The following is a 14,087-nucleotide window of genomic DNA, read 5'->3' on the forward strand; positions in this document are numbered from 1 at the left end:
GCAAGTGGGGCGCGACCCACTGCCAGATATGCCACCCCTGCCATGAGAACGACCATGGTTGTTGCCACGAGAACCAACTCCGGGCGGAGAGAAGCCACGACCAACTGAAACGGGACGCTTAAAACCAGGGGACGGAGAGGGACGCTGAGCAAAGTTAGCAGAAGGTGAGCCGAAGAAAGGTGGTTAGGTAGAGGGGTTGGTACCCATTCGTGTAAGGTGACTGTCAAAACGCAAGAGAAGGCTCTGAAGTTCTTACCAGGAAGTATGAGGTCGGGCCTCCACCTGGATGATCAGAGGCAAAAATGGAGCATCGAGGCCATTCAAGACATTGGAAACAAGATGACCCTCTGGATAGGGCTCCCCTGCAAGAGCCAAAGTGTCGGCTCACATACACTTCTGTTTCAGATACTCCACCATGGGCATTGAGCTCTTCTTCTTTGTTTGGAGCTTAGTACGCAGCTCATCCAGACGGGTCTTCGAGTAGGCACTGTACAAAACTTCAAGAGCAGACCATAAAGCGGCAGTAGTCCGACAACCCATGACCTCAGAGGCGATACCCTCAGTCATGGAACCATACAGCCAACCCATTAGGAGTTGGTTAGTCATTAGCCAGGTGGGGTACTCGGGATCAGCCAGGGAAGGAGAGTGTAACGCCCTGGTTACCCCAGAACAGTTACGGAGAACGGTGAACCGAAAATTTGACCCGCTACCCGAGTCCTTTGGTTAAAAACGTGATCTAAGTGTTAATATCAGGTTAAGGTGAAAAACCAGTAAAAAGGAAAGGGCATTTTTCATTAAGTAAATAAACTGCTCATGAGCCTTTTTAAAATGTTTACAAGTAGTTCATGTTACAAAAGAGTTGCTACAGTTCCAAATATACAATCCCCGCCGGCCTAAGCGGCAAAAATAGGGTAAACCCCTAGTTCCTCTGAGAACTCCTTGACCGTAGCGGTCAAGCGGCCCTGTATGTACATCACAACGCCCAAGCTCTCCACTCAAGGCTGGCCAAGCTTTTCCTTCCCTTTACCTGCACCACATAGCACCCATGAGCCAAGGCCCAGCAAGAAAACATAATAAAACATGATATAATATCAACAACATTCATAATAGCCACTCAGGACCATCAGTCCCACAAATAGGTGACAATAGCCAAAAGTCACGGTAATGAGCATCGCTCCCTCTAGCCATGCGACGATAGGGTCACCAGGGCTTAACTGATAAGTGATTCTCTCATATGTTTGATCAGGACAGGTGCATGGTGATTAGTCACCAACATAACCTTCCTCACGACTCTAGAGTCGAAACTATGGACAACGTCCCTTAGCCTTGTGACAAACAGTCACCAGGGTCATATACCTTGGCTATAATCAAATGGTCGTAGACTAGGCAAGCGCTTGTAAGTTTCTCGACCCTAGGGTCGGTCAGGCATTAATGCTATAGAGCCATTCAATGCATGATTCTCGACTTTAGAGTCGGTCCCTGACTAGTCAGTGTCTCAAACAGGTAAACAACGTTCAACAGCATTTAATATGCAATCCAAGTCCACATATATCAACCAACATGCCTTAATATCAAACCATGCATGTCATATACCTATACAGGGTGCAACTGTATTCATACACTGTTTTCTTACCTCTGGTTCGAGTGAGAATAATTATATGAACGACCCCTGAGAACGATCAACCTTTAAATTCCTCGACGGTCACCTGGTCATAACCAAAATATAGGATTCATCAATAAAAATGATAACCGAGGGTTCCCAAACCAAATCCAGCCCCCCGAGACCTCAAAAACTACCCAACCGGGTACTAGGTCCAATCCCGAGGCCTATGGTTTGAATCCCTAAGCTAAAAACCACTTTTAGCAAAATTTGGCCTTAAGGGCCGCGGCCCCCAAAAGTCGTGCCGCGGCACGCCCCAAACCCCATCTGCCAGACGCGCATGGGCCGCGGCACACAAAAGCTGTGCCGCGGCACCCAGCCCAGAAAAGCAAGAACGACCACACACGAACCAGATTTTCAATCCTGCATTTCCCTTCACAAACCAGACCTTCTAACCCTCTCTAAACCTCTTCCAAACATCCAATTCAACCCCTAAACCTTACCCATACACCTCCTCACCAAAACCCAATCAACTAACACCAAAAACCTCCTTTGATTCACACTTTCCACATCAAAACTCATGATTCAAAAGCTAAAACAAAAACAGAGCTTAACTTGAATTCAATGGTCAAAGCTTACCTTAGAACCTGTTTTGAACTTCCCACACAAGTAGAACCAAGTCTCCAACCCAGCCCTAAGTTCCTCTAGCTTGAATCCACACCTAAAGCTCAAAACCTCAAAGAAGCAATGAAGAGGGTGATGAACGGGAATGGAGGAGGCAAAACTCTGTTTTATTCTACAGCCTTCAGCCACTTAAGTTCATATATATCCACCCCTAAAAAGACCAAAATGCCCTTATGTCATCTTAAGCCTCCAAAGCCACCCCAAGGGCAAAATTGGTACATTCCGCTAAACCCGATATCCTCAAACACCAATATTTCATAACCCGTTACCCTAAAATCCCCGGTAACGCTATAACCTTTAATATCACCCCGAGACTCACCCGAGCCCCGAGCTCAAACCTGTTATGACCAAACCGATAATCACGTTTAACGATCATCTCATGTCGGAATACTCGAACCAATCCACATTATAATGTGGTCTCACAATATATCATTAACATACAACAGATATTCAATTATACCCTCAACAGGCCAAATTACCATAATACCCCTGTAAACAAATGTGGACTCACAAGCATGCATTTAACATCATATGATAATATAATTCTCATAAACATGCATAAACACATTTAATGGCATAATTAAACAGTTATGGCCCTCCCGGCCTACTAATCCAGCCATTAACCATAATAGGGAATCCGAGGCATTACAAAGAGGATTTCGCACCATCGATGAAATCAGCGAGGCCATGGCCATGAATGAGAGTCAGCACCATCGTCTTCCATAGTGAGTAGTTGTTGCAGTCGAGCTTCAAGGAGAACGACTGGGTGAGTGTGCTACTGAACGGAGGAATAGCCGAAGGGTAGTGAGCTGCAGGCGGCGGAACAATTGTAGTAGCTGGAGCATTGGTAATACATTTCTATCATTTCCTTAATATTTTTTTTTCTTCTATTCTTTTGTTTTCTTTTCTACTAGAACAAGTGATGGTTTTTATTTGGAATCACTTGTCAACTATTTCTGAAGTTGTGGGAAACAGTGTTTATTGTTATTATTTTGACCATGGTAGTCCGCTTACACCTTGCACTAGCTTTAGCAGGTTCCTTTAACTTTGAAAAATTCATTCTTAGCTTTCTCGGATATTCTTACTACCTAGAACATATTACAAACATATCAACAAACAACGTACATTAAAGTTCAACATGTTTGGTTTAGAACACCTAATTAAGCTACTCAGAAGACTCCTGCTAAGATAGCTGAGACCTAAAGAAAATTCAAATGGCATACTAAATTATATTAAATCGCATATTTGCAACATATCAACATTTAACTACTAAAATAGTAATTAATGTCAAACAACATTAAGTGAGATCAGGATCTAAATTAGGATGAATACGATATTAGTCATTTGGTTTGTGAGTCGTTGTCGTTCTAAGTTAATTTCCACGAATCGGTGGATGGTTGTTTATTTTTTAATAATAAAGTATTTAATCTTATGATTAATTTTAAGTAATATTTTATTATTGGAGTTAATATGTCTCTCTATCATTCAGAAAGAAAGCTCTGTTTACTTTGCACTTGTTCGATACTAAATCACTCGAGGTGAAGTTGTTGGATATTGCTAGTTTTAAGCTTGTAATGATTTTTGTCATAAAATTACCTATTTTCCTTTCAAGAAAATAAAAGACATTTTTTCCAAACATAATTCAGGATCCAACAAAAGCCACAGTGGAAATGATTAGAGGATCTTTGACCTCGTCATGTTCAAGGATATTCAAGCAAGCAGCCGTAGCAGTCCACGAAAATTTCACATGGCGTGGCCCAATTATAGTTCGAGAGTGATCGAGCCTCTTGCACCAGCTACTCACATTTGACTTTGGCCCAATGTTTTTTTTTAAAAAAAATCACTTTGCGCCAAACGTTGATTATTCCAAAATGCCCTCGACAAGAATAAATGGGCGCAAAATTATTATGCAAAACTATAGTACACAGCCAAGGGTGTTATCGTCAAAAAAGGTTCATCGAGTTTCATGGGAAATTTAACAAACGGGTGGAAAGACTTTTCTTCCTCTTCGTTTTGGTGATCTTCTATATGTAATTACATGAGAATATGCAGCTTGTCTGCAACCACAATATTAATTACTTGCAGCCATGGATATCAAGACCAACTCGAGATCCTTGCTTGTTCTCTTCATCTGCCTGTTTTTGAAGACCAATCTCTCTTTTGGAGCTGATACCATCTCTGCAAGCCAATCCCTCTCTGGTGACCAAACCATTGTCTCTGCGGGTGGAGTCTTTACTCTCGGATTCTTTGATCCAGGTGATACTTTTAAATTCTATATAGGCATGTGGTACACGAAAACAAAGACCCAGACTATAGTATGGGTGGCAAATAGAGAGCAGCCAGTTTTAGATAGATTTTCTTCTGAGCTGAAAATCTCTGATGGTAATTTAGTTCTTTTCGATGAGTCTAAACTTCCAATTTGGTCCACAAATGTGAGCTCCACCAGTTCCTCCCCAGTACAAGCAGTACTTGGAGATAATGGAAATCTAGTGTTAAGTGATGGTTCCAATTCTTCAAATCCTTTATGGCAAAGTTTTGATCATCCTGCTCATACCTTTCTTCCTGGTAGTAAAATTTCGTACAACAAAATAACCAAAACCCACCAAGTTCTCACTTCATGGAAGAATTCCATAGACCCTTCCCCAGGCTTCTTTACTCTTCAGCTAGACGAAACCGACAACTCGTATATCATACTTCGGGATAAGTCTAAAAGATATTGGACTAGTGGACCTTGGAATGGACACATTTTTAGCTTAGTCCCTGAGATGAGGCAAGATTATATCTACGATTTCCAATTTGTATCGAATCCAAATGAAAGTTATTTTACATATTCGGTTAAACCCACTTCTACACTCACATCTCGATTGGTGATGGATGTTTCTGGGCAGATTAAGCAACAAAATTATCTGCCTAATAATGGATGGAATTTGTTTTGGTCTCAACCGAGAACACAATGTGACATTTATGCTTTCTGTGGGCCATATGGCAGCTGCGATGAGAAGTCCTTGCCCTTTTGTAAATGTTTGAGGGGATTTAAGCCCACGTCTCAGAGTGATTGGGATTTGGAGGAGTATTCTGGTGGTTGCACAAGAGTATCCGAACTTAAATGTGGTAACGACAGCCTTCCTGATGGTGAGAAAGACAGATTTTTAGAGATGCCCAACATGTTATTACCTGACAATAAACACTCTTTGCATTTAGGGAACTCCGATGAATGCAAATCAAGGTGTCTAAACATTTGTTCTTGCACAGCTTGTGCCTTTCACAACAATGACTGTTCAATTTGGCTAGATGATGTCATAAATCTGAGGAAAGCACCGGCAGCAGGTGACGACAGTACCACTATCTATGTTAAGCTAGCAGCTTCTGAGTTTCAGGATCATAAAAACAGTAAGGGTGAAAGGACCATCCTCGTCCAACTTGACTGGGTCTTTTGTCATATGTTCTTCACAAAAATGGCATGCTATTAAGCTAATCTCTCTCGTACTGTTTAAATTTTTATTACAGAAAAGTTGAAGATACTCTATGTTGTCCTGGGAATTATAGCAGCTGCTATTCTCATCTTAAGTATTGTTTGTTCTCTTTATTATCAGAGAAGAAAAAAAAAGATCAAAAGTCAAGGTAATAATAACTAGTAGACTGCAAATCCTCTCATGTGCTTACAACTTCTGATACGTGATCAAAATATTATTATAATTTAGTGTCTAACTTTAAGTGATGTGTAAAATCAGGTGACAAAAAGAAAACTTGGGGAAAACAGGTAGTTGGCTTGTATGATACTGAGAAACAAATCGCCAACTATATAAAGTCATGCCAGTTTAGAGAAGATGAAAGAGAAGGTATAGATGTGCCCTTTGTTGATTTGGAAACTATAGTAATGGCTACAGACAATTTTTCAGACGCAAACAAACTTGGACAAGGAGGTTTTGGCCCTGTTTATAAGGTAAATAATGTTCATTGTACTCGTCCTATTCAATTTTTTAACTATCTTCATAAAATTTAGTTGAATTACTTATCTTTGCATGAAACTCCGATAGGGAAAATTTCCAGGAGGTCAAGAAATTGCTATAAAGAGGCTCTCAAGTGGCTCAGGACAAGGCTTAGAGGAATTTAAGAATGAAGTTATGTTGATTGCAAAACTCCAGCATCGTAACCTTGTCAAACTTTTGGGCTATTGTGTTGAAGGAGAAGAAAAATTATTACTTTATGAATACATGCCCAACAAAAGTTTGGACTTAATCATATTTGGTAAATTTGTGAATGTGAATTATTCAAGCAAATTTTAGCACTAGTTTTTTGTTTTTGCTAATAATAATATAGAAGATGAAATTTAAATGTAAATCTTGCTAGATCGAACACTATGCCTGTTGTTGAATTGGGAGTTACGCTTTGACATCATATTGGGAATCGCTAGAGGTCTTCTTTATCTCCACCATGATTCAAGATTAAGGATTATTCATAGAGATTTGAAAACAAGTAATGTTCTATTAGATGAAGAAATGAATCCCAAAATTTCTGACTTTGGCTTGGCTAGGATATTTGGAGGCAAACAAACTGAAGCAAGCACAAGAAGAGTAGTAGGAACATAGTAAGTTTTGCATGTGGTCCTAACGTTAAATCTGTCTGTAAGATTTTATGCTCCATTGTTCGATTGCATATTTATTTCTCTAAATATCAAGCTAAATTGTTTTATGTACAGTGGATATATGTCTCCAGAATATGCATTAGATGGGCTTTTCTCAATTAAATCCGACGTTTTCAGTTTTGGTGTTATGCTTTTAGAAATTGTAAGTGGTAAGAGAAACACGGGATTTTACCAATCTGAACAAGCCTTGAGCCTTCTGGGATATGTGAGTGTTGATACATATAATGATTCTATATCATTCACATTTATATTTTTGGTTTCTTTTGGTCGTTATCTGAATGATCTTTCTCAATATGATTGTTTGCAGGCATGGAAATTGTGGAGAGATAACAAAGCATTGGATCTAATGGATGCAACGTTAAGTGAGAGTTGCAACACAAATGAATTCATGAGATGTGTTAATCTGGGGCTGTTGTGTGTGCAAGACGACCCAAGTGATCGTCCCACCATGCCAAACGTGGTGTTCATGCTTGGGAATGAAACAGCAAGCCTATCAAATCCTAAGCAACCAGCCTTCGTTGCATGGAGATCTGTTTCTACCTCTGCCTCTCCTAATAAACCATTATCAGTTAATGAGTTAACAACTAGCTTAGAGCAAGGACGATAAGTGTAAGTTCTTCTTATTATCCAAGTTGCTTTCTGTGAAACAATTCATATCACACAATCAACATGATAACAATTTCTCCTCTTTTTTATTTATATTTTTAATTTTTGTCATCCTCAAATTTATTTACACTGCATATGTTTTGGAAATGAAGAGTGCTTTCAAATTTTTACGAAGAGATAATTAGCTAAAACAGAGAATATGCCATGAATCTTCATTTAACGGTGTGATCAGTTTGGTTTACATACCAAATATTTTAAATAATTATGACTGAAAATATTAGTAATTAGTTACTAAGTTTGTGGAGCTTTGACGATATGGGAATCATGGTTTCCTTGATAAACTTCTTATTAAATTCTTGAAGGAGCTAACCCAAGACTTCTTGGAGCATCTCTGCTAGCAAAGGACTACTAAAATCTGTAAATTCACTCCTAACAACCAATGCCCCTTGACTTTGAAAATTTCATTATTAACTTTCTCAGATATACTTGCTTAGAAAACTGAAGGTTGTACCTTGCAATGTTTTGTTTAGAACATATGACAAATATCAACAAACAACATACATATTAGTTCAATATGTTTGGTTTAGGACATACTACATATGTCAACATCATAAACCTAACCTACTCAGAAGACCTCATGGAAACTACTCCCAAGCCTTGCTGCGATAGCTGAGAGTAGCTGCTGTCAAATGACAGACGACTACATTCATAGACTGAGCAAAATGCTTGAAACCCTGCCAGCAATAGCAACAACACAACAGCCAAGATTTTGCACCATTGTCCGGCAATCCACCGCCCCTTTTTGATGAATCTCCTAGCTGATACCTTCCATAAACCATTGTAGTAACTCTTCACGCCTTCAATATCTTTGTTTATGCTCTCGGTATTCGTTGACTGTATGGACTTTGTCATCCCACTGAGCACTTTCGCCACTTGTTTCTCACTGATGGACTGATCCATTTCTATAATCCCATTATCCTTAAGCACTTTAACATCTTCATAAGTCCTTATAAGATGACTCATAATTTCCACATACTTTGTTAGAACCAGCGGTTCTGTCTCATAATACCTCAAAGCCTCGTATGCAACCAAGTTCTTGATAATAACCTCTGAATTTCCACTTAGTTTGATTGAGGGTAGGTGAAAGGAGATGCTTTTTGAGTCAAATTTGATGCTTTTAATGTGAGCTGGTACAAATTTTACTCCCGGCTTTATGTAGCTTCGAGGCTCTTGGAATGAAGGTTTCGTCTTCTACGAGTTCTTTGGTTGCATCAGAAGATACACTCGACTCAAGTTCTGACCATGGAAGCTGCCATAAACCTTGTGCAAGTGCAATAGGCTTTCGAAGTGGTAGTGGCACTAGATTTTGTAACATGTTGAAGCTCTGTTCGGAAAGTTTGCTAGATATTGCAATTGAAGATACAGAAGGCATTAACAGTTCACATGCAGACTCCCCTGGCATTGCCCATAAAGTTTTGTTTTTATTTTCTTCTTCTGTACTGATGCTGATGTCAGTTTTTGGAACTTGGATTTTATTCACTTTCTCAAAGAGTTCTATCAACGACTGAAGCTCCTTCTTTTCTTCTCTAAGATTATTTCCAGGAGAGGCATTGAGCATGATCAAATGGTAAAGAAGATCCAACAAATGGGCATGGTTTAGAGTCTTGTAAGATGGGTAATCAGCCACTATGTCAAATGGTGAGACATATTGGCAAAAACCCACCAAGACTTTTGGCAAAACTTCACTCACCATTTCAAATTTTGACGATTCTATGAACAAGATAGTCCTCAACACAGAGAAAGGAATTTGATTCTCAAGCATCATAACTTCTCTCAGTGTCCTATCTTTGGCCAATCTCCTCCCAGAATAATCCATCACATGACTCAAAAATCTTGAGTATAAATAATCTTCTTTCTTGATTCCATAACAGCAAAGTAAATCAAACAGAAACAAACCATCTATGGCCATTATACAAGCAAGAGCATCGTCAGCTATCTCCAAGTACATGTTATAAGAAGCTCGTACAGAGGGAACTACCATCTCCTGAAGAAGCTCAATAAGCTTATGAAAATCGAGGTCTTGAAATTTCTGATGGATTCTCTTGGCCTTCATGGCCTTGGACATTTGCATCTGTCCATGCTCAGGCCTCAAGTGATGGATGGCACCCAACCCCACCAGTTTTGGTACATAAGCTTCAGGGTTGAGTCGAGTTAGAGAGGTGGGCACTTTGAAGATGCTAACGGGAATATCTAGATCATCTTTGTTGAAGATTACAGAGATGGTATCCACAAAATATTTAGATTTTGTAGCCATGACTGACTCATTTTGTTGACACCAGTCTGTTTAAATTCAGATTCATATGGTGAGTTCAAGTTAGTAATGTTTTATTTGACCCTACTGATCTGGTCTGTAGCTATTCCCATATAACAAATAGATGGCATACAGAAAAAAGTATCACATAGCATTGAAAAGCTTACCTTCATTTTCAGAAGCCAAATCTTTTATCTTGTTAGATGGAAAATCCCTGAGAAACAAAGGCTCAATATGTTACACTACACAACACACAAGGCCAGAAAACAAGATTTTGAGTTTTTATCAATACAACCCCATAGAGATTAGATACTAACCTCATAACTCAAGCTTTTCCACGTAGTATATTGATTTTCGAAGGTGAGATTTTGGTTTCTATGAAACTTGACTTATAACATGTTAGGCTTCAGGATTTTGTATATTTATTTTTGATCTGCAAGTAAGTAGTGTCTTAGCGCTTATAAAAATATATACCATTTTATGACCGGAGTGAATTAAAGAATCAATCCATTGTTGCTGAGGTTTTTTTTTTTTTTTTGTCTTGTTATGAAAAATCAGAGAAAAAAAATTAACCAGAAGAAACTGAATGAGAAATTGTACGTTCAGCCCCTCAATATGCACGAGCTATTCATAAGTATATATAGACTATAGTTAAGACAATAAATAAGAGCTAGTCATGACAGAGTGGCACAAACAGACTAACCAACACATGTACAAAATAAAAACTGAGTCCAGATTTATGATGAAGGGGCTATTTAATTTAGGGGGCTAAAGTGCTATTGTTTTTTTTTTTTTAATTCAAGAGAATTTATTTTAATAAGAAAAGGGTATTTGCGGTGCAAATACTCAATATTTCATACTTGTTATAATTATTTATTAATCTTTTATTTTTACGATAAAAATACTCACTGTTTAATATATGTTAAAATAAATACCTAATATTTTTTATTTGCAGCAAAAATGTCTAAAATTGCTAAAACATTGTTTCTGTAAGTACCTCCTCTGTTAGAGTTGCTGAACATGTGGACTAAGCAGATATTTGTCACTCTGTAATCGGTTCATTTCACAATTTCTTTTAAAAAAACATTTTAAATTTGAAAAATGAATTAAAAAGACATTTTAAATTATTTCTAATTTTAAAAAATACATATTTTGAGGAAAAACAATTCTCAAATTGCGGAGTTATATATATCTTATGAGTTAACACCTAACAGCTCCAGCAACAAAAATAATGTTTTAGCAACTTTGAGAAATTTTGCCGCAAAGAAAAAAGATTAAGTATTTATCTTTAACATATATTGAACATTAGGTATTTTTGTAATAGAAATAAAATATTACGTATTTAGCTGTAACAAGTGTGAAACATTGAATATTTATACCTCAAATACCCTTAAGTGATAACTTTCATGAAAAATAATCACTTTTTTTTTTACATATTCTAATTGAAGTCCCTTATGTCCAAATTTCATATTCTCATCTCAATGTCTCTTCTCTAAATGTCACATAAATTTCAAATCCAATAATCCATTTATCTGTCATTCTTAGGCCATGTTTGGCATGACTTTGGAAGAGCTTTTGAAGTTTTAAAGTTACTTTTATGTGTGTTTGGATGAAATATAAAAATAGCTTTTTGAATTTAGAAGAGTTTTTAAGAGAAGCAGTAACTCATTAGTTTCTTCAGGAAATACTTCTAAAAAAAACACGGGAAGTTATTTTCTTGTTTTAATGAATCTTTCATAATACCTATTTTTTATAAAAGAAAAAAATAAATTACATCTTTATCCTAAATTGTGAAGATAACAGTAATATAATACGATTTCTTTTTTCTTAAAAAGTATTCAATCTAATTTTTCTAAAAAAATCTACTTAAGATTTTTTTTAGTTTTTATTTTTCTTATTATTATTTTATATATAGAATTTCTTTCTCTAACTACATTTAGATTTTTATATTTGAATATTTAATTTAAAATTTTAGATTTTTTGTTAATTACGTTTAGATTTTTATGATTTTTTATTTATTAATTAATATTAATTCATATATGTATGCAATTAGATTTTTTTCTTCTTCAAAAGAACGATTAATTTTCAAATAAGTTCAGACATAACATATATTATTATTATTATTATTATAAACATATATTTATGCTTAAATTTGATATTTATTTTATCAGAGCTTTTATGCAGTATATATTAAACATTCTGAAAAGCTCTTCAACAAAGAAAAAACATCTTTCAAAATATAAATCTAAACAGGAATAAAAAGCTCAAACTTTTACTTCTCTTCTTCTTAGATTCTTATGTCTAAAAGTAAAAATAAAAGTAAAGCTATACCAAACAGGTCTTTAATTACTTTTCAAAGTTATTGTCGTTTTAAGACATACATTGTCGTTCTTTGGCTAAACTTGCGCATTGAATGGCTCTAATAGTAATATCCCTCCAAATCCAATCATTCCTTAAGATAGGGAAAAAAACTATAAATCTTATGCTAAAACATGCACATGAAACAACATTGTTAATCAATTAATTAGAAATTAAAAAACTTAAGTTTGTTATCCACTATGCATGTCTACGTGCTTTTTTTTTTTTTTTAAATGTTGTCGTTCTTAAGGCATTTTTCTCCAAATTATTGTCGTTTTGTGCTCCTCAATCTTATGATTATCTCAAATTTTAATTTGTCTTTGTTTTTCTCCTTTTCAAATCCAATTAAAGAAAGAAATTGTTGATCACCTACAATGATTTAACACTTCATTTTATACATTCATGGACTATATACAAATAAGATTTCCCTTCCCCATGGTCAATATTTTTTTCCTTTAGAACAATTTCTCTGAATACTACAAAGTATTCTAGAAGTGGGGTTCAGTTCACATTATTTAAAACATCCATCTATTTATCAAGGCTCAACCGATAATGCATCACATATTAATGCATACAAAAAGAAAATAACAACCCTAATTAAAGAGAAAATGAATGAAAAACTCTCTTTGCATTGTAAATTTGACACGTTTAAATTAAACTGGCATAAAACAAAGAACTGACACATAATTTAAAACATATCTACTAAAATCACAATAATAACTTTATTTGGAGATTGTAATAATGACATGGTCCATTATTAGGAAACCCATATGCATGATCCCACTTATTCAACAACACCTTTGTTAAGCCAAGTTTATTGACTTAACAACAAGGGCCACTCACATACACATACCTCGTAATTAAAGATAAAGCTACATATTAGATCTCGAGTAATGCTAGACACACACTCAAATTGCACGTATTTTTTATAGTGTATTTAATTTTAATAATAAGCTTCTTAAATTCTTCTAAGAGTTTAAGCTGTTAGAATATTTATATTTGGTATATAAAATTAATTTGTTACAACTAATTGATTTAATATATTAAAATTAATATTTAATTTATTGACAAAATATTATAATTAATGGTTAATATTGTTTGTTACCTGATTTTGTTGTTATCCGATTTTTCATATCCCAACTGATTGAGAAAATATCTCAATCTGTGGCAGAGACTCTGATGGTAGGTCTCACTCTATAAATATAGAGTACCGGTCCCCAAGCTCACTGCTCATTCTAACTTTCAGTAACTCCATCTAAAAGAGTTAGTGAGAGTTTGGAAGCCCGTGTACTCGTTCTAACTTCTGTTTCTTTTCTTTTGTAGATCTAAAGCTAGATCGAGGTTATCAATTGCAATGGCTAGAGGTATACAATATTCGATCCTCTTTTTGTATATGTTCATTCTATATATTAATTCCGCCTACATATATATAGGATTGTTCATATGCCTACATTTATTTTAATCTAACATTTGGTATCAGTCGCCTAATCTACATCTCTGCCTTGCTAATTTTATCTGCATATATATTTATTTGCTTTATATATGCCTTTATATTCATATTCATATTCATTTTCATATATATATAAATATATATATATATTGTTTTAGGGCCATATTCATAACATTTTTTTTTATTTTGATCGAGAGTTTTAGTGTCTCATATTTTTTTATTTTTTGTTTCAAAACTAATTTTCCACATAAGTACCATTAGAAACCCTTCAGATTATTTTTTTCTAATGATCTATGTTTCCAAATCAAGTTTTGAGAATCCAAAATCAGTTTTGAAACCTTCATGTACCCGATAATGGCCAAAAGTTTTCTTTGATATTAAAGTTCGGTTTCTATTTTTTTTTTAAGCAATGAAACGTCATGAATCTCTTTAG

The 14,087-nt window shown here is 35.7% G+C and overlaps 2 protein-coding genes across 2 annotated transcripts; one reads left to right on the forward strand and one right to left on the reverse strand.

Moving 5' to 3' along the window:
* Nucleotides 1-4,237: 4,237 nt before the first annotated feature.
* On the forward strand, nt 4,238-7,709 carry LOC133790504 (G-type lectin S-receptor-like serine/threonine-protein kinase At4g03230). Its single transcript, XM_062228160.1, has 7 exons — nt 4,238-5,674; nt 5,792-5,905; nt 6,016-6,227; nt 6,322-6,532; nt 6,635-6,872; nt 6,984-7,134; nt 7,237-7,709. Exons 1-7 carry the CDS (start codon nt 4,372-4,374, stop codon nt 7,534-7,536), a joined length of 2,529 nt encoding a protein of 842 aa, XP_062084144.1. The 5' UTR covers nt 4,238-4,371; the 3' UTR covers nt 7,537-7,709.
* Nucleotides 7,710-8,156: 447 nt separating this feature from the next.
* Nucleotides 8,157-10,168, reverse strand: LOC133791290 (putative UPF0481 protein At3g02645). Its single transcript, XM_062229218.1, has 4 exons — nt 10,164-10,168; nt 10,014-10,060; nt 8,896-9,875; nt 8,157-8,786 (listed from the first exon to the last, which is right to left on the reverse strand). Exons 1-4 carry the CDS (start codon nt 10,166-10,168, stop codon nt 8,157-8,159), a joined length of 1,662 nt encoding a protein of 553 aa, XP_062085202.1.
* Between the last annotated feature and the right edge of the window lie 3,919 nt (nt 10,169-14,087).

The sequence above is a fragment of the Humulus lupulus genome, chromosome 7, assembly GCF_963169125.1.
Source record: "Humulus lupulus chromosome 7, drHumLupu1.1, whole genome shotgun sequence".
In the NCBI taxonomy this organism is placed as follows: Eukaryota; Viridiplantae; Streptophyta; class Magnoliopsida; order Rosales; family Cannabaceae; genus Humulus; species Humulus lupulus.

What these genes read in the sequence shown, in the direction of transcription:
- LOC133790504 (XM_062228160.1), top strand. Translation starts at nt 4,372, where the DNA reads ATGGATATCAAGACCAACTCGAGATCCTTGCTTGTTCTCTTCATCTGC. An exon ending in GTTTCAGGATCATAAAAACA is followed by an intron (nt 5,675 to 5,791) that starts GTAAGGGTGAAA and finishes TTTTTATTACAG; the next exon opens with AAAAGTTGAAGATACTCTAT. An exon ending in TTTGGACTTAATCATATTTG is followed by an intron (nt 6,533 to 6,634) that starts GTAAATTTGTGA and finishes AAATCTTGCTAG; the next exon opens with ATCGAACACTATGCCTGTTG.
- LOC133791290 (XM_062229218.1), bottom strand. An exon ending in TTTGGCTTCTGAAAATGAAG is followed by an intron (nt 9,876 to 10,013) that starts GTAAGCTTTTCA and finishes GAATTTAAACAG; the next exon opens with ACTGGTGTCAACAAAATGAG. An exon ending in TCAACATGTTACAAAATCTA is followed by an intron (nt 8,787 to 8,895) that starts GTGCCACTACCA and finishes AAGAACTCGTAG; the next exon opens with AAGACGAAACCTTCATTCCA.